Genomic DNA, 19,986 nt, shown 5'->3' on the forward strand with positions numbered 1-19,986 from the left:
TCGCCAGCCGACCGCCTGAAAAATGCTATCCCTTATTTTAGTTAACGTGTATTTCCTGTGAGGTTGATCATCTTCTCACCTCTGCAGATCGATTTGTATTTCCTTTTCTGGTAAATGGTCCGTGTTCTTTGCCCACTTTTCTATCAGGTTGTTACTTTTTTCCTCATTGGCTTATAGAGAGAGCGTCTTGATATGCTAAGACATTACGCCTTTGTGACATAGCCAGCAGGTATTATTTTCCAGTCTGTCATCTGTCTTTTCACCAAAAAGGAGTGTTCCTCTTCAATACGAAAATGCTGATTTATATCTGGTCAATTTCATCCAGTTTTTCTTTTTTGATCTCTGAGTTTTGTGTCATGCTTGGCTAGGTCTTCTCTACTCTGCATTATTTTTAAGACCTTTCCACATGTTCTTTTTCAGCATTTAAAACATTTTAACTTTTCGGTTGTGAAATGTAATGCAGGAAACGTATAAAAAAAATGAAAGATACAGCTTTCTGAATTGTTGTAAAGTGATTATATTCTTGTAATACTTTCATGGTTTAACTCTTTACATTTAAATCTTGGTATAATTTGTGAGACAAAAAAAATCCCTCTTTATTGAAAAAGAATATGTTTTTTAGTGTTTATGGAATATTTTATTTATTTTAAAATATTTTTATTGATTTCAGAGAGGAAGGGAAAGGAAGAGAGAGATAGAAACATCAATGAGGAGAGAGAATCATGGATCGGCTGCCTTCTGATTGCCACACACACACCCCACTGGGGATTGTGCCCAACCAGGAATAGAACCATGACCTCCTGGTTCATTGGTTGAAGCCCAACCACTGAGCCACACTGGTCAAGTAGACCCAGAAAATTTTTAGATGCACCATAGGCATCTGAGAGTAGTAGTTGTGGGAATTAAAATAGAAAGGCTAACTAAAGCACACGCCGGGCACTTAGCAAACACTCATTACATGTGTTCAGCTAGTGAGACCGCAGTTCTAGTAAAAACACAGTTTTGTCCCTTAAACACACACAACATAGTAAACTAAAAAGTAGAATAAGATAGATCCTCCAGATGTAGAAATTACTTTTTTTTTTTTTTACTGGAATTTTCAGCCTCTGTCTGTCAGACTTGATGTGGATGTTTATCCTCATTGGTTGCCTTCTGAAGTCCGTTCAGTTACTATTCGAGTTGTGTGAGAACTTTCATTTCTCTCAGGCATTGCTGGTGATGTCTGTGCTTAATCATCATCACGCATTTCTCTTCCTCACATATTGAGGAAATGTCTGCTCTAGTTTTTAGTGTAAATAGTCATATATATATTTTTAATTTCTTTATTAATTAAGGTATCATATATTTGTCCTCTCTTTATTTTTTTTTATTGATTTCAGAGAGGAAAGGAAAGGGAGAGAGAGACAGAAGCATCAATGATGAGAGAGAATCATTGATCGGCTGCCTCCTGCACTGGGAATCGAACTGTGACTTACTGGTTCATAGGCCAATGTTCAACCCCTGAGCCATGTCAGCTGGGAGCATATATATATATATATATATATATATATATATATATATAAAATATATATATATTTAAATATATATATATTTAAATCAAAACACACCTTTTAAAAAGCTCAAATGGTACAAAGTGTTCCAAGAGTATGGTATAAGGGGATAATCCTGTCACGTGTCTCGCCTAGCCCTAGAGCTGGTCTCTGTGTATGCAAGGACACACACATTTAAAACATACATGTGTACAGCCTTTAAAATTTGAGTTTACTTACTAATATACTTGCTGTTTTTGTGGCTCACCCCTGTTGCTGAATAATATTCCATGGTGTAGATCTACTGAGACTGAAGGTCCTTATGACTTGCATTAAATTTAGTTTTATTCTTTATTTATTTTAATTACCTCTTATTTTGTTTCTTAATCCTCACCCAAGAAATTTTTCCATTGATTTTTAGAGAGAGTGGAAGGGAGGGGGAGAGACACACAGAGAGAAACATCCATGTGAGAGAGTCACAGCGATTGGTTGCCTCCCGCACACATCCCGACCAGGGCCAGGGATGGAGCCTACAACCGAGGTGCATGCCCTTGGCGGGAATCGAGCCCGGGACCCTTCAGTCTGGGGGCTGACGCTCTGTCCACTGAGCCAAAGCAGCCAGAGCTTAGATTGCGTTCTAAATCCTCCTACTGTAGAAACAGAGCGCTCCCTCTCATTCTCTTCACAGGCCTGCCTGTCCCCCAGCTCATCAGCAGCCCCGGAGGCGCTGGAAGACGGAGTCCGGACCTGAGTCACGGGCAGGCTCAAGGCCACATCTTGATCCTCGGAGCCTGAGGAGGAGTGAGCCCCTGGGGGACCCCGGGAAAGATGTCAGCAGGGTGTCGTGCCTCCAGCTGGACATGCCACTCGCGAAGCATCTGATGGGACCCTGCTCGGATATTGTCTGAAGCTGACCGCTGGGTATGTTGGCTCTGGGGCCTCTTGGGAGGGACACTGGTGCAGGCCAAGGTCAGACTGGCCCTGGACAACCTGATTGGAACCACAAAGCAACCCGCAGTGTGTGGTGCCTCTGCTGGACCTGGGTATGTATGGGGAGAACCAAGCTGAGCACCAAGCCTGGCTTTTAGGAGTAGGAGCACGGGTCCCGGGGGAGCTCAGCAAATGTCCCCGGTGCGCCATGTCTAGCGGGGTGCTTGCACCCCTTTGTGGTGGGGCAGGGTCTCGGGGGGCCATCAGGGGGAAGCCAGAAGGGTTTATTAGGCCCAGGCAGACCAAAATTTGGCCGTGTGCAGGGAGGGCTCTGCACCAGTGGGGGGTGCGAGGGGAAAGTCAGTCTGTCCCAGAGTCTGCCAGGAGCCCAGGCTCAGCAGGGCGGGGCCCCTGGGAGTCAGGAGAAGCGGAGGTGCCAGTCAATGTTGGGGGAATGTGGGGGTGTGGCCCATCTCCCACTCGAGAGCCACACAACTTAGTTGCCCAGGATTCTGCCCAGACCTCAGCAGGGCAGACCCCCTAAGGCTCCAGAGGGTGGGGCTAGCGGATCTCCCGAGATGGGGCTGTAAGCAAGGCCTTTCTCTCGATGGGCTCTTGCCTCTATTTCTTCGGTTAGAATTTGACATTTTGTTTGAAGAAATGTCATTAGTACCCCCAGTACCTCTAACTTTCTGTCTTTTTCCCCCATTGATTTTTAGTGAGTGGAAGGGAGGGGGAGAGACAGAGAGAAGCATCCATGTGGGAGAGACACATTGATAGGCTGTCTCCTGCACATGCCCTGACTGGGGCCAGAGATGGAGTCTGCAACTGAGGTAGGTTCCCTTGACCGGAATCGAATCCTTCAGTATGAGGGCTGACGCTCTAGCCACTGAGAAACTGGCTATTTCTTGTTTCCCTTATTTCCAACCACAGTACGGACTGTCTCCACGGACACCCTAGAGCGTCTAGGATGAACCAGGAAGTCAAATAGGTGACCTTTCCCCTTTGCCTGCTCTCTGTTCCTCCCATTCACTCCTTTCCTTCCCCACCCACTGCCAGGACATGCCATCTCCCTGCCCCCAGCTCCCTACCCAGATTGGCCCCACGGGGCCTGTCCACAATACAACAAACCTACATTTAGCCACCATTCACGAGAGTGAACATCACTGGACACAAAATCAGCAAGGGCCTACGATAGCATCTAACCTATTTGATAGAGGGTATAACTGAGGCCCAGACAGGGAAGGGACTTGCTGAAGGTTGATTGTGAGTGTGTATCAGCCAGGACGGGCTTGTTTCGGCTGCGTAACAAACAACCTACAAAGGCCCAGTGTCTTAAGAGAACAAACGTTTATTTCCTGCTTCTAGTTCTTGTCTATTACGAATCCACTGGGACCTCTGCTCCGCAAGGTCCTCTTTCCTGGGCCCCGTCTAAAACAGCAGCCACAACCCGGAGGACAGCCAGTCCCTGTGGTTGCAGATCGAACCTGTCCGGGTCCACCTCATGGCCCAATATGGCTGCCCAAGGCTCAGCCATCACATCATCCTCAGCCACAGGAAGAAGGATACACAACACTTCCACCTACATCCCGTTGGCCAACACTTCATGACCTGGCTGCATCTGACCGTAAGGCCGGAAACAGAGTCTATTCCGGAGGATGAGGGGATATTCAGGGGTTCTAGTGCTGAGGAACAAGGGGAGGACCAGTTTGGGGAGACAAGTGCTTAACTCAGACAGAGAGCATCACAGAGGGGCCCATGGGAAGGTGATGAATAAAGCATTCCCAGGGCACAGTCTACAGGGAATGAACGAGGCCCTTTCAGAGCCAGGACACAGGCTCAGTTGGCTTCCCCCAAGCTGCCTTATCCCCTTGCTCACCTATCCCCTGTTCACCTGTCCCCCCAGCTCACCTGCCCCCAGCTCATGTATCCCCCCAAGTTCACTTGTCCCTCAGCTCATCTGTCCCCCAATTCACCTGTCCCCCCAGTTCCCCTGCTCCCCAGCTCACCTGCCCCCAGCTCATGTATCCCCCCAAGTTCACTTGTCCCTCAGCTCATCTGTCCCCCAATTCACCTGTCCCACCAGCTCACCTGCTCCTCACTTCCCCTGCTCCCCAGCTCACCTGGTCCCCAGCTCACCTGTCCCCTAGCTCACTTACCTACCCTGTCCCTGCAGGGCCAGCTCCTCATGGACCCCATTAGCTTCAAGCTGGGCACCAAGAACCAGTGGGGTGAGCTTGTGAGTCTGCTCAGCCATCACCCAGAATGGCTGAATGCCAAGGTGAAGTTCTTCCTCCCCAACATGGACCTGGTCTTCTGGGCCGAGGGCCCAGACCCCGCACAGAGGGTCCTCCTACAACTCAGGAAGCTGCGCAGCCAGGGCCGGGTCACCTGGAGGGCGTTCATCCACTGCGTGTGCATGGAGCTGGAGGTGCCCCTGGAGCTGGAGGTGCGGCTGATGAGCACGTGGGGCCACGGAGACGGTAAGGGGTGCAGAGGGGCCCAGGGAAGACGGGGCCCCATGTGAGTCACACAGCTGACTCAGGCCATGATCACAACTCCATGGTTCTGGACACGTCCTAGGGCAAATTCCCTACTGCCACCACATCAGCTGGGGACCTCCCACCGGGTACCATCCCAGTTGTCCAGGGAGGCAGGATGCAAGGAGAGAAAGAGTTGGGTGACTCCTTGCAGCGAGGAAATGCCAAATAGCCCATCATGCCCCAGAGCTTTCTTCTTGCAAGGAGGTCAGAAGCAGGCGCGGGGAGAGCCCTCTGACCTGTGCTGCTAGTTGCACATTGAACCTGGTCAGGTCCGGGCGTGTTTCTTGGGCACCTTCTGTTTCCACAGCGCTGTGGGGAGACAGTGAGAACTTACTCCACGCCTCCACCACAAGGCAGCATGCAGGAAATGCAGGGGATTTACCATGGGCACACACGTCTGCATGCATGCCTACATACATGTGCGCGCACACATACCCGGCCATTCACAAACCTATACATACACACACGTCTGTCCCCGGCTGCCTTCTCGGCTCCTCACCAAGCTGTGCCCTCCACAGATCGCTGATGGTAAACTTGATCTCTCCCTTGCTGGGGACCCACCCTTTGGGGTGAGCCCTGAGCCAGCCATCAGCGCTGGTCCCAGCACATCCCATGTGTATTATATCCTCTCCCCTCTCTCCCAGGGTTTCCTGGTCCTCCGGAAACGGGTGCAGAAAGCCAGCCTGAACCTCAACTCCTCCTGGGTGAGGCCTGGGGTCGGGGAGCAGGAGGGGGCGGTGAGCATGCTCGGTTCCTGTGTCAAACCCAGAGGAGGCCACTGGCTGGTCCCAGCCGTTTCCCTCAGCCCCTGATCCACCTGCCCGTGTCCCCGGCCCCTTTTCAATCGGGGCGCCTTTTATTTGTTTTTCTTTCCTTTTTTAATATATATTTTTTATTGATTTTTTACAGAGAGGAAGAGAGAGGGATAGAGAGTTAGAAACATCGATGAGAGAGATACATCGATCAGCTGCCTCTTGCACACCCCCTACTGGGAAAGTGCCCGCCACCAAGGAACATGCCCTTGACTGGAATCGAACCTGGGACCTTTCAGTCCGCAGGCCGATGCTCTATCCACTGAGCCACACCGGTTTCGGCTTACTTGTTTTCCTTGCCTCATGGCTCTGGCTGGTAGTTCCGGGACCGTGTTGAATAGAGGTGCTGAGAGCGGGCATCCTTGTCTTGTTCCTGATGGTAGAGGAGAAGCTTTCGCGATGCTCCACAGCGGGTTCAGAACCACAGACCGCGATGCTCACAGCGGGTTCAGAACCTTCATTTCTATCGATGGGGGGACGTTTCACTTAGAGGCACGCACGGCAGTACCAGCAAGCTCCAAACAGGAAACATCTCACGCATCACCCCAGCCCCCCGACCAATCCAGACTGTCTGTCCCTGTCCCCGGTCCCTCCTGGCCCTGATCACTGAGCTGCCTTCACTCAGCCCCTGGGTGTGGACCCACGTGTCTGCCTGCCTCCTGTGTGTGGAAGGGAGATCCCCGACATACTGGGCACCTCCCTCCTCGGCCCCGAAACCTCGCCCCTTACGCTGTCCTTCATTTTTTCCAGGCCTCAAGCGGCCTCACCGGAGCTGCGGGTCCTCGCCCCGCCGGAAGCAGCTCAGGAGGCAGCAGCTCGGTGGGTGCCCGGGTGGACCGGGCCCTGAACACAGGGACTTGGCTGCCCTGGGGCCAGGACACAGATCCCAGACTCTGTCCCCTGCCCATGAGCCTCCAGGGGCTTAGCGGCTCCTTATGGTCCAGGCTTCCGTGAGAGAAGGATGGAAGGTCCTGGGTGGGCAGAGGAGGGGGCGGAGTCTGGCCAGCGGGGCCTCTCCCACAGGCCACCAGGGGCCTCCCCCAGAGATGGCTCAGCTGAGGGAGCAGAAGCAGCCCTGAAGGACAGGGTGCAGCTTTGTCATTTCGCTGCCTCCAGGGACACCCCGCGTCCTCGGGGTTGAGGGCCCCAGGGAAGGGGGGCCTGGGCCCTCGGGGGCCGGTTTAGAGGTAAACAGGATGCCAGGGAGAACTCCCCCAGAGCGGAAGCCCCGAGACACACGGGGAGGAGACGTGGGGGTGCGGAGGACTGGCCAGGGGACTAGGAGAGACGGCACATCCCTGGTTTTCCACCAGCTGTGCGGAAGAGTCCTGCTCCCCGCCAGGCCAGCTGTCCCACCAGCTGGGAGACCCAACCCCCACGGGCACATCGATACAAAACAGACAGCCACCTCAGGTCCCCCAGCAGGGCTCCCGCTGGCCCCCGACAGTGGCCCCAGTCTCAAGCCAGTACCTGGCACCATGGGGGGCCCAGTTCCCACAGTTCTGATTGGTCAGTGCCGGACCTACAGGTCGCTAGCACCCGCCCTCCCCTGCCCTGGGCATTACAGAGCTGAAACGGTGGGGAGGGGCACAGGTTCCTCATCCTGCAGGAAGAGGTGGTTCTGATAAGAAAGTTGCAAAAAAGAAAGAAGAAGAAGCTGCAAAGGAGGGGCCCGCTCCCCTTTCCCCATCGTACTGAAAACTCTACCCCCCCCCTGCTGTTGCAAAACAGAGAGCCGTGACCCCACTTCCCCACCAGGGAAACAGCTGCCAGAGTCTCTGCTTGGGCAGCAGCAGTGCCTTCTGGGGGCTTGGGGGGCACAAGAGCCCCTGGGTGCTCGCGCCCCCCCCCCGCCCCCCACATATACACAGGGTCCCAGCAGCCAGTCCTGGGAGGGGGAGGTTGGGGGCGAGGGCAGGCCTCTCGAACCTCATGCCGTCTCCCTGCCCCCCGCAGAGCTGGCCAGGAGGTACCTACAGCAGCTGAAGACCTGGGCCCAGCAGCGCCATGGCGGCCAGCTCCCGGGGCCAGGGCAGCCCCTCGCCTTCCCCGAGGCCTACGTGCCCCCCATCCTGCAGTGGAGCCGGGCCACGGCACCCTTCCGCGCTTGGGAGGGGGCAGAGGATGGCGCGGACGTGAGGCTCCAGGACCTCTTCGGCCCCGGGGCCGGGGACAGGGGCCCGCGGGTGATGGTGCTGCTGGGGAAGGCGGGCATGGGCAAGACCACGCTGGCCCGCTGGCTGTGCCAGAGGTGGGCCGCCGGCCAGCTGGACCGCTTCCTGGCCCTGTTCCTGTTCGAGTTCCGCCAGCTCAACCTGCTGGCCGAGGCCCCCACGCTGCCCCAGCTCCTCTTCCAGCTGGGCCTCTGCCCCGAGGAGGACCCCGACACCGTCATGCAGTTCCTGGAGTGGAGCGCCCGGCGGGTCCTGCTCGTCTTCGACGGGCTGGACGAGGCCCTCCACCCCGATCCCGGCCCCGGGGCGCCCGGCCCGGCCCTCGCCCTCTTCTCCGGCCTCTGCCGGGGGGCCCTCCTGCCCGGCTGCAGGGTCCTGGCCACCTCCCGGCCGGGGAAGCTGCCGGACTGCCTGCCCGCCGAGGCCGCCACCGTCCACCTGTGGGGCTTCGACGGGCCGAGGGTGGAGGAGTACGTGGGCCGCTTCTTCGGCGACCGGCCGGCCCGGGAGGCGGCCCTGGCGGAGCTGCGGGCCAACGGGCACCTCCGGAGCATGTGCGCGGTGCCCGCCCTGTGCCGCATTGCCTGCCTCTGCCTCCGCCACCTGCTCCCGGCCATGTCTCCGGGTCAGTCGGCGGCCCTCCTGCCCACCGTGACTCAGACCTACGTGCAGATGGTGCTCGCCCTGAGCCCCCGTGGGCACCGGATCGCCGAGGCCCTGAGGGGCCTGGGGAAGGTGGCCCTGGGGGGCCTGGAGGCCGGAAAGGTGATCTTCTCTGCCGCGGACATCCCTCCCACCGTGATGGCCCTCGGGGCCGCCCTGGGCCTGCTGACCTCCTTCGGCGCCTGCGCGGGCCCCGGGCAGCGGGAGACGGGCTACGCCTTCACCCACCTCAGCCTGCAGGAGTTCCTGGCTGCCCTGCACCTGATGGCCAGTCCCACGGTGGATGAAGACACGCTCGCCCGCCACGTCACCCTCCATTCCCGCTGGGTGCTGCGGACCAAAGCCAGGCTGGGCCTCTGGGACCACCTCCCCGCCTTCCTGGCGGGCCTGGCATCCCCCGCCTGCCGTCCCTTCCTCGCGCAGCTGGCGGAGCCGGGCGAGGGGTGGGTGTGCACCAAGCAGGCCGTGGTCCTCCGGGTGCTGAGGAGGCTGGCCGCGCGCAGGCACACGGGGCCGAAGGTGGTGGAGCTGTGCCACTGTGTGGGCGAGACGCAGGAGCCCGAGCTGGCCAGCCTCGTGGCCCGGAGCTTCCCCGACCAGCTGTCCTTCCATAACTTCCTGCTGAGCTACGCCGACCTGGCCGCCCTGACCAACGTCCTGGGGCACCGGGAGGCCCCCATCCACCTGGAGTTCGAGGGCTGCCCACTGGAGCCCCACTGCCCCGAGGCCCTGGCCGGCTGTGGGCAGGTGGAGGGCCTCAGGTGAGGAAGGGGGGTGCGGGGAGCTGGACGTTGGGGCGCGTGGAGGCGTCCACGCTGGCAGAGCCGCTGCAGGAGGCTGGGAAGGAATCGTGGGCACCAGGGAGGGCGGGCCCTTCGGTCCCTTAGCCTGTGACACGGTCAGGAGCTCTGGGCCTCACCGGGGCCTCTGGGGTCCGTTGGATCGCCTCTGGTCGTGGGACCCGGATGGCCAGTCTCCCTCTCCCAGGCGTGGGCTGGAGCCGCTGATCCACGGCTCTGTGACTTCCGTGTTATTTAACCTCTCAGCCTGAGTTTCTCGGTCCCTCACGTGAATCAGTAATAAAACCTGCCTCCTGAGAGGTGAGATGATGCATGAAAAAACACTTCTTAGCACAGCTCCCGGCACACAGTCACGGGCTCCATGAGTGTAGTAGCTAGAGAAAAGGCCAAGCTGCAGTAACAAAGATCCCCTCACCCCACCCCACCCCATTCCAAAATAGAGTGGGTTCAATGCTGCAGCGTTTTCTTTCACTCAGAGTCCAGGTCAGCGAGATTGCTCAGCTCCACATGGTGGCACGGGGACCTGGTTCCTCCCATTCCTGCTCCATCCTCTCCTCGGGCATGTTGATCTGCAGGGTCAAAGCTGAGTCAGGGGCACATCTGTGCTCTGGCTTGGGGGGAGGGAAAGAGAGGTCATGGATTAGACACAGTCCGTGTGGTCAAGCTCACTCCTGGAAATAGGGCACATCTCCCAGATGGCATCTCCCAGCCTCCCTTGCAGCTCAGTGTGGCCATGTGACTATGTTCTCACAGTCACATCCCAGTGTGAGAACATAGTCACGTGGCCACACTGAGCTGCAAGGGAGGCTGGGAAATGCCATCTCTGGCTGAGAAACCATCTTCCTAGGCATAGCTCCGTGCATGGAGGATGGGTTCCAGTGGACAGTTAGCAGTCTCTGCCATAGTCTGTATTTGTTGCCACTACAAGCATTGCAACAACAGCAATAACAATTACTACAATTTTTCCCCATTAATCCTCACCCAAGGATATTTTCCCATTGATTTTTAGGGAGAGGAGAAGAGAGAGGGAAACACTAAGAGAAACATCAGTGTGAGAGAAACACATCGATTGGTTGCCTCCGGCATGGGCCCTGACCAGGGTCTGGGCCAGGGCCAGGGAGGAGCCTACAACTGAGGTATGTGCCCTTGACCAGAATCAAACCAGGGACCCTTGTGTCCACAGGCTGATGCGCTATCCACTGAGCCAAACTGTCTAGGGCAACAGCTACTATTAATGTTACTGTATTCATTCGGTTCCTTCTGTCAGAAGAGGGGTGGGCATGACCTCTAAGCCCCGCCCAGCATTGATGACCTGCCACCTTGCCTCTTCCTGTGGCAGCTTTAAGAGCAGGAAGTGTGGGGACGCCTTCGCAGAAGCCCTCTCCAGGAGCTTGCCGACAATGGGGAGCCTGAAGAAGCTGGGGTGAGCCGGGACTCAGAACCGAGAGGGGTCCTCCACGGGGGATGCTGGAACTCTCCTCCCTCCCCTCAACCCTACGCAGGGCAGATGGGGGCCTACTCCCTCCCGTCCCCACTTCTCCCGTCCATCTTTGCTTACCCTGTAGGTTAGCCGGAAGTAAGATCACTGCCCAAGGCATCTGCCAGCTGGTGCAGGCTTTGGCCCTGTGCCCACATCTGGAAGAGGTCAGGTGAGTGATCTCCAGGAGGGTCTGCCCGCCGAGGGAAGAGGCCATGCCCAGGGCTTGCATGTTCCGTGGGACCTGACGGGTAGTTTTCCATGAGGCTCAGAGCGGGGCAGCATCGGTCTAATAGCTGGTTGGGGCTGGATCCAAACTCAAGGCTCCTAAAGACCCCAGACAAGTGCTTCTCTCATCCAATGTTTTGGGCCATTTTGAAGGAGGTTGAATTTTGAGGGCCCCTTCCCTCTCTCTGTGACCCTGACTGGGGGATGGCAGTACGTAGGCTGGTGGTGGGCACTGTGGGTACACATAAATGCACGAATTATATGCACACCTTCACAGTCATGCACAAATGCATGAAACATACACACACGTGCACTTTTCTGCTCACTTAAGTACATGCCCCACATACATGCCCATTCCAAGGTGTGCATATGTGCCGCACACTCACACATGCACACTTAGATCCACATATATCCTCCTACCTGTGTCTGAGAAGGGTGGGGCCAGGGCGCCTCCTCGGCAGCTCACTGGCGGGCCCGCTGCCACCTGGCACCTTTGTGAGATTTAGAAAAGGCATCCCTCATCCCGGCAGGTGCATCAGCTGGACCACAGCTCTGCTCTGTCCCCCCCCCTACCCCCCCGCGGGGTGTCTCCATGCATGCTCGCTGTGCCTGATGGGAGAAAAGATCGAGGTCACCCTCAATAACTAGAGAAGTCAATGTCAACAAGTTCAGCACTTCCAAACATGTTTCCTGGCCAGGCTGGTCACACACAGAGGCACCACGAACTCTTCCGTTCTTCGGCCCCTCCTCCAGCTATGAACCCAGGCAGGACTGGGCTGTGGGTCCCATTTGATAGGCGAGGGATGTGAGGTCAGGGCTCTGGTGAGTCAGGGCCAGAGCTGAGGCCGGAAGCGGCACTTCCTGCATCCCAGCCTAGGCCGCTCATCACCTGGGAGGCAAGAGGCCCTGATGAACTTAAACCTCAGGCACATCCCAGACATTTTCCTGAGAACAGGGAGCTGAGTCTCCTCATCCCACCTCAGGAAGCCTTCATAGTCCACCCGCTGGGTCCCTGGGGCCACCAGGCAGGAACTCCCCAGAGGGACTGAATGGGGCAGCATCGAGGCCAGCAGAGGGCCTTTCTCCCCAGCTGGACCTATTGAATACCATAGAGCAGGTCACCCACTCCTTCTGGGACCGTACAGTATATGGTGTCTCCCCCATGAGGGTGGCCATGCCTGTCCCTTGCCCACTGAAGCGTCGAGGGGCCCCCACCCCAGGGCTGAGGGACTGGGTCTCCCTGCAGCTTTCAGGACAACCAGCTCAAGCACGAGGAGCTGCTGAACATCATGGAGGTCCTCCCTCGCCTGCCGAGGCTCCGGAAGCTTGAGTAAGCGGCCTTCCCACCTGCCTGAGTCGCCCTCCGACCTTAGAGAGCGAAGGTCTGGGGCCCTTGAGACAGGGGATTCACTCCTGACACCTTTGCCTCAATCACGCAGTCTGAGCCACAACAAGGTCTCCATGACGACCCAGCTCAGCTTGACCAAGATGGCAGTCACGTGCCCAGCTATCAGGACGCTGCAAGTCAGGTGAGCAGAAAGCATGGGAGTCTGGCCCTAGGGGTCTTGAGAAAAGAGGAGGGGATAGGGAAAAGAGGGAGCCGCTAGTGTGTAAGATGCCCACGCTTGAGTCTGTTTTACTCACATCAGTGTGCCCAGTGCCTTGCGCAGGCCTGGTACCTGGTACCCAACAAGTCGTGAATGAATGGAAAGAGGGATGGAGGGACCAACAGAGGGATGAAGGAATGAATCAACAAAAGGGGGAGGAGGGAATCTAGGAAATATAGGCAAAGCTCGGAATAAGGCGCCCCGCCCCCTTGTGTCGCTCTCCGTGGTGCTGAACCAGCGCTGCCCGTTTGGATGACGGGCAGGTTAAGTGTTAACGCCTCTGAATCCTAAAACTCAGGAGCTCCCATAAAAATCTCTGTGTTTCTGATTTTTATGATCTCTCTCGTAAAAGTGGTCTTCCTGACTTTTTGAAACACTCTGGGTTCGTCAAGCAATGCATTGTCACAATTTGTCCTGTCTGATTCAGAGCGCCTTAGCCAGTGTGGTGAGGGGCCCATCACCAAACCCGCTTTCTCTGGCTGGTTGGGACAGCATGGGGTGCGCAGGTTGGGGGCGAAGTGCCGGTTTCCGGTCCACGGGTTTCACGGCTTGGTGTCTGGCCCTGCAGGGAGGCGGACCTCATCATCCTTCTCTCCCCGCCCCCGGAGACAGCGGCAGAGGAGCGACCTGGGTAAGAAGTCAGGGAGGGGGCTGGTCTGGGCTCGGGCAGTCGTGGGGAAAGGAGGCCAAGGGTGTGAGGGAGAGCTGGGGCGTGGGGGCTCTTCCTGCAGCTGCTGCTCTGAGAAATTGGCAAAGGACTTCCGCTTCCGCTGGCCTCTCCAGACCACATCTGGCTGCTGGGGGGAGGGAGCATCCTCAGAGGTCCAGAGGGAGCCAGCCCCTTGGGGTGGGGGTGGGGGCTGGGGGAGGCATGAAGAGACTGTTAGACAGCATTACTACATGGGGGAACGTCTCCTAACTGCAAAACATAAAAAATAAATAAAAAGGGAAGGCAATTACAGTGCCTACATCGTACAGTTGTCCTGAGAATTAAACAATAATTATTGCTTCGAACCCGGCTGGCATCCAGTTGGCACTCAAGTGCTGGCTGTTCCAGCTGTGCTTGGGTCCCAGCGTGGCCAGTCCCTGGTGGCCAAAGGAAGGGAAGTTGCCTTTCTGTGAAAGAACATTCCAGCAGTGCTTCCCCACCCACTCCCGGTGAGACTCCGAAGCAGATGTATGTCCCTGGGCAAGTCCTTTCCTGACTCCGAGCCTCACTCCCCTCAGCCATGCAGGGACCACTATCCTTTCCCCCATCCCCCCTGACTGCCCGGAGAGGTGGTACCCAATACCGTAGCCACCAGCCACATGTGACTATTCAAGCTTATATTCATTAAAATGAAGTGAAGTGGGCATTTCATGTCACCAGTCACATCAGCCACATTTCAGTGCTCATTGGCCATAGGAGGCCCGTAGCTCCCACAACGAGGAGCCCAGATACAAAACCTTCCCATCACCCCGGGAAGTTCTGTGGATGGCACTGATCTCCAAGTCCGTGTAAACCTGGCTCACGCCGTCCCAGGTCTGTCCAGGCCCAGCCCACACCAGGGCCTAGTGGAGGGACCTGGAGGTGCTGAGGCTTTCCACAGCCTGGCTCACGTGTGGCCCGTGTTGCTGGCCTTCTGACCCGTGGGTGGGACATCTATCTGCACGTGGAGAGCATGGCATCTTGAACAACTGCGGCTGCTTTTTGCCCAGCTTCTCTTTGGTGCCTGTGGTGGGCACGTGATCATAGGTTGCCCCGCCCGGTCCTTCAGTGGGTCTATACATCAGGTATTGTCATTTCATGTCAGAAAAGAGAAAACGGAGGCTCCGAGGGGTGGCGGGACTTGCCTGAGGCCGCACGGCTGTGTCAGGAAGAGTCAAGATTGGAGTAAAGATTTTGTTTGACTCCAAACCGCTTGCTCCTGCTGCTTCCCCAAGAAGTGCTGCGAGCACCTGCAAGCAGCTGGCTTTGCTGCTCAGTCACTGCGGGTCATGCTGAGGAGTCTTCAGTCCCTAGAAGCCAAGAGCAGAGCCCAGGCCAATGTCAGACTTGTTCTTGCCAGATCCCCAGACCCACGGGGAGACGCCGGCCGGAAGGAGGCTCAGCCCAGAAGCCTGGCCCTCAGGTACCTCAGTGGGGTCCATGGTCTGCAGAGGAGGGCTGTGATGTGGGTGGAGGGTGCCTTCCCAGGGGCAGGGAGGGAGAAGGGAAAAGCAGACCTGGGGGGGGGGAAAGGACAGGAATCACCCATCCCGGCCTGAACAAGGAGCATCTGGCAAACAACAGCAGCAGTAGCTGTAATGTAATGGGCCCTCACTGTGTACTGGGCACTGTGGTATTGTATACCCGTTACCTCATTGTTATTCTTTTTTAAATATATATATTTTATTAAATTTTTACAGAGAGGAAGAGAGAGGGATAGAGAGTTAGAAACATCGATGAGAGAGAATCATCCATCAGCTGCCTCCTGCACACCCCCTACTGGGGATGTGCCCGCAACCAAGGTACCTGCCCTTGACCGGAATCGAACCCGGGACCCTTCAGTCCGCAGGCTGACACTCTATCCACTGAGCCAAACCGGTTTCGGCTCATTGTGATTCTTTTGAAAAGGTCCACATTATTGTTCCCATTTGACAGAGGAGAACATTGAGTCTCAGGCAGCCTAAGGGCCCTGTCCAAGGTTACCCAGTGACTGAGAAGCAGGGCCAGGATTCAGCACCAGGTCTGCCAGCCTCCTGGTGCCCCCAGGTCCCATGCCTCGCAGCGGGGCCAGGAGCTAGAGGAGGCGTCGTGCAGCTTCTGGCCCTGAGCCCCTCTGCCCCCTCCGCCCCCCACCAGGCTGCCAAAGTGCCGGCTCACCGTCAAGGACGTGGCGATGCTCATAGCCCAGCTCCAGGAGGGCCCCCTCCTGGAGGAAATGGAGTGAGTACCGGGGACGCTCTGGGGCAGAAGACAGGAGGGCAAGGCAGGGGAGGGCAGGCCTTCTGCTCAGTCTCCCATCCAGACACACAGGCTCCCTCTGGTTCTCCAGTGTGCCCCGGATGTGCTGTTCCTATGGCCCCATCTCCCCACCCCTGCCCATGGAACTCCTAGGTTTGCCAGCATGCAGCTCACACATCAGGGAAGCCCGCCCTGACCCCAGACCAGGTCACATGGCCCTGTCACCATGTAGTTGACCACAGGAAGCAGTTGTAGGTTGAGGCATACATAAATGGTTGAGAGCGGGACCTCAAAGTCAGGCTGCCTGGATTCAAATCCCAGGCCCCCCTTTGAGCAACTGCCCGAACCCGGCTGAGCCTCAGTGTTCTCATCAGGAAGATGGGGCTAACAGCGCCCCCTGTCTTAGGGTTGTGAGGGGGAGTGAAAATGCAATCATTGCAAAAGGTGCCTGGCAGGTCAGACACAGTCTTTCAACATTATCATTATTTTTTTAAAATATATTTTATTGATTTTTTTACAGAGAGGAAGGGAGAGGGATAGAGAGTTAGAAACATTGATGAGAGAGAATCATCGACCAGCTGCCTCTTGCACACCTCCTACTGGGGATGTGCCCGGTACCCAGGTACGTGCCCTTGACCGGAATCGAACCTGGGACTCTTCAGCCTGCAGGCCGACGCTCTATCCACTGAGCAAAACCGGTTTCGGCAACATTATCATTATTATGAAGGATCGTTTGCTGGAATGATGCTTTGCTTGAAGTCCATGAGGGGGGTGTGCATGTGGGGGGTTGCGGAGGGGTGCGGAGGGCCCCCAGCAGCATGGGCCCCGGGCCCCTCTGTCTCAGCCTCTCAGGGAACCAGCTGGAGGACGAAGGCTGCCGCCTGGTGGCAGAAGCTGCCCCTCAGTTGCGCATCGCCGGGAAGCTGGAGTGAGTGGCCACCTCGCTGTTGGGTAACAGGGTCCCCGAGAGTCCCAGCTGGTCCCCACGACCCCTGGTCCCCATGTCTATAGTCACTGCGGGACCTGCTCCCCTCCCCCACCACCACCATCACCACCACCTGCTTCAAACTCCAGCCAAGTCCGAGTGTCTCAGCCATGTCCTGCTTTTGCCTCTGACGTGAGCCCATCGTGAACACCCTGGTGGGATGGGTCCTTGGTACCTCGGCGGCCGGCATTCTAGTTTGTCCTTACAGCAGCCCTGGGGGAAGTGGGGGAGGTGGGGTGGAGGGTTGCATGGAGCCAGCATTGGGGTACAGGATGGGTGGGTGCTGGGGTGTTGGGTGGGATGTTGGGGTGTGAGGGTGGAGGTACAGTGTTGGATGGGGGGATGGGATGGGTTGTGGGGGAGTGTGGGATGGAAAGGAAGGGGATTGAGCTGATGGGTGTGCTATGCTGTCGTGTGGTGAAGTGGGGGTGCTGTTTGGGTGGCCTGTGTTGGGTCGTAGCGTGAAGGGTGGGCTAGGGTGGGGGTGTGAAGGAGGGATATGGAGATGGGGTGACGGATGTAGAGCCTTGGCTTCGTGTTGAACTCCTGGCTCTGTCAGTGGGTAGCTCTGTGACCCTGGGAAGGTCATGTAACATCTCCCAGCCTCAGTTTCCCCTCTTGTTCAATGTGCTTAGAATGGTGCTTATTTTACACACCTGGGAGCTGAGGCTCCGAGGGGCGAAAGCCATGCGTTGGTTCTGATCGCTCGGCTGGAGAACTTTAGTCTCTGAGGGGGGCAGGGTCCTGCGTCTCTCGGCTCATCCACATGAGCGGGAACCCTTTGAGACCGGGGACAGCACCAGAGGACAGCCAGCCTGCGGCCGGCCGGGCCGGGAGGAGGAGCTGGCGCTGGCTGGGGCTGGGGACCTCAGCCGCCCTGTCTCTCCGCAGCCTCAGCGACAACGGGCTCTCGCTGGCGGGGCTGCCCTGCGTGCTGAGGGCAGTGGGCACGTGCCGGAACTTGGCAGACCTGCACATCAGGTGAGTGAGGCCGTGGGCACCTGTCCCCGTGCCCTCCTCCGGCCTAGACCCCCGCTCCTCCCCTTCTCCCTGGTCCGGGCTGCCTCCGGAGAGAGGGACTCGACAGAACCGCGATATGGCTGCAGGGTTAGGACGGAGTGGCGTATGCGGCAAACGTGAGCATGCTAACTCGTCCTTTTCCTAACAAAGCTTTTCAAACACACTCCACGGCAGGGGGAGCGGTGTCACAGTGATTATCCAAACCGTGCCACGCTTGCTGCGTCTGTCCCTTGAAAACCTGATTTTTAGAAGAACATTTGTCATCTTAATCGCATTTTTTAAGAAAAAGAAAAGAAAGAACATTGTCTGTCCCGACCTGGCAAGCGACCTCAGCCCAGGTGCCACCGGTGGGCAGAGGGAGGGTTTCAGCCTGAGGCCCAAACCACAGAGACCACAAGGACGTGCCCGGAAACGAGGGCTGATGACAGTTGATGAAATCTGTGAAAGGAAGACTCCAGGCCCGAAGCTCAGAGGTCAGGGGAGGTCAGGGGAAGTGACTGCAGCTAGAGGCCGGGGATGGCACTGAGAGGTCCCTCCGGGTCAGGCTAACAAATGATCCGGGCCCTGGCCAGTTTGGCTCAGTGGATAGAGCATCAGCCTGCAGACTGAAGGGTCACGGGTTTGATTCCGGTCAAGGGCATGTACTCCAGTTGCAGGCTGGATCCCCGGTCCCAGTCTGGGTGCATACAGGAGGCAACCAATCGATGTGTCTCTCACACATCAATGTTTCTCTCTCCCTCCCCCCCCCCCTCTCTCTCTCTCTCTCTCTCTCGTCTCTCACCCTCCCTTCCACTCTAAAAATTAATGGGAAAATATCCTCAGCTGAGGATTAACAAAAAACAAAACAGCCAAAACCAGTTTGGCTCAGTAGATAGAGCACTGGCCTGTGGACTGAAAGGTCCCAGTGAGGGTTGTGCAGGAGGCAGATGATCCGTGTTTCTCTCTCATCGATGTTTCTAACTCTATCCCTCTCCCTTCCTCTCTGTAAAAAAATCAATAAAATATGTTTAAAAAACAAACAAACAAACAAAACAAAAACAAAAACAAAATGATCCGGAGCAGCCGGGACACCACAAGCCTCTTGCCTCCCCCCTCTCTTCTCTCCGCAGCCTCATGCACCAAACTGTGGTCCTCACGTTCACGTCCGAGCTGGAGGAGCAGGAGGAGACCCAGGAGAGGTAGGGCCCCAACACCGTCCCGACCCCACCCTGGGCCAGCCACCCCCTCCCCGGCTCCCACAGCTGGGCGGTGCCACTCAACTGCCAAGGAACCCAAGGAGCCTACTGGCACTCACATAGGCCCAGCAAGCCAGCAGGCACAGAGGGGGATGCAGCCCTAAAGGGGAAGGCCAGAGGTCAGATGCTGTCCCGTTCCCCTCGTGGAAGAGAGCCCTGTGATTCAGGATGGAGATGGCACGTCGCTGGGGCAGGCTCAGGGCAGCCCGAGAGACCCAGGCCCTTCGGCCTGAACCCCGGGATCGCCTGGCCTACGGGTCTGGTTTTGGCCAGAACCTCTGGCTTCCTTTGGCACAGGGACCCATTAGAGAGTGTTTGCCTCCTCCAGGGAGCCTTCCTGGATTGCCCTGGCCCAGCGCTAGGCAGAGACTCAGTTCCGTGCTCTTCAGTGTCCACCGACAAGGTCTTCTGTAGGGTCTGAGCTTTTGGAGGCTTGCCTGAAGCTGCGGCTGGCATCTCTGAAGGCGATGACGATGATGATGATGATGATGATGACGATGATGAGATTAATGATGAGATTAATGATGCTAACGGGCTAGGTGAATGGAGCACTAAGCACCAAACTAAGGCAATTCACATGCATTCTCCAGTAAGAGGCTGAGGGACTGGCCCAGGTTCCGCAGCCGGGACGGAGGAGCCAGTTGGAGCCATGGTCTGGCGGTCTCCAGGCCCGGGTGGAGCTTGCATGGTGGGAAATGAGGCGTTGGCTCAGCCTGGCCTGGCGTGTGTCTCTCCAGGGCTGCGTTTCTCGACAGCCTCATGCTCCAGACGTCCTCTGAGCTGCCCCCGTGCTCCCCGAGGATCAGGTACAGTGACAGCCTGCAGGGCCTGGGTATGGCTCCGGCCCCCTCCCTGCCTCTGGCCCCCGCCCCAGGTGCTCCCTGGATGACACCATCTGCTCTAGCCCGGAGTTGGGGCCTGGCTTCCCTGCCTCCCCCTCTCCTGCCCAGCCCCCCACAGGTGGGGGGCAGCCCCCTCAGTCACCTTCCCCACCGGGCCCCCCCCCTTAAGTGGCCCCAACTTCCAGCCGCTGAGGGGGTGTGGGAGCTCTGGCCAC

General features: G+C 57.1%; 1 protein-coding gene across 11 annotated transcripts in view; it reads left to right on the forward strand.

Moving 5' to 3' along the window:
- Positions 1-19,986, forward strand: part of NLRC5 (NLR family CARD domain containing 5) — a 213,857-nt gene that overhangs the window by 16,456 nt on the left and 177,415 nt on the right. For 5 of the 11 annotated variants that reach the window (XR_014792921.1, XR_014792922.1, XR_014792923.1 and 2 more), the window contains exons 1-16: positions 3,855-4,086; positions 4,636-4,942; positions 5,647-5,706; positions 6,565-6,633; positions 7,771-9,412; positions 10,791-10,874; positions 11,017-11,100; positions 12,403-12,486; positions 12,596-12,685; positions 13,332-13,394; positions 14,812-14,874; positions 15,588-15,671; positions 16,534-16,617; positions 17,566-17,655; positions 18,804-18,872; positions 19,667-19,735. Coding sequence is in view for 2 of the 11 variants with exons in the window: in XM_084861210.1 (XP_084717336.1) it covers positions 3,964-4,086; positions 4,636-4,942; positions 5,647-5,706; positions 6,565-6,633; positions 7,771-9,412; positions 10,791-10,874; positions 11,017-11,100; positions 12,403-12,486; positions 12,596-12,685; positions 13,332-13,394; positions 14,812-14,874; positions 15,588-15,671; positions 16,534-16,617; positions 17,566-17,655; positions 18,804-18,872; positions 19,667-19,735 (3,065 nt within the window). In the remaining 9 variants the exon portion in view is untranslated. Of the gene's footprint in view, positions 1-2,217; positions 2,451-3,178; positions 3,293-3,392; positions 3,451-3,847; positions 4,087-4,635; positions 4,943-5,646; positions 5,707-6,564; positions 6,634-7,770; positions 9,413-10,790; positions 10,875-11,016; positions 11,101-12,402; positions 12,487-12,595; positions 12,686-13,331; positions 13,395-14,811; positions 14,875-15,587; positions 15,672-16,533; positions 16,618-17,565; positions 17,656-18,803; positions 18,873-19,666; positions 19,736-19,986 lie in introns of those variants that run through there. The other 6 variants (XR_014792917.1, XR_014792918.1, XR_014792919.1 and 3 more) reach the window with 4 other exon arrangements.

Source organism: Pipistrellus hanaki (assembly GCF_964339955.1).
Source record: "Pipistrellus hanaki genome assembly, chromosome: 15".
NCBI lineage: Eukaryota > Metazoa > Chordata > Mammalia > Chiroptera > Vespertilionidae > Pipistrellus > Pipistrellus hanaki.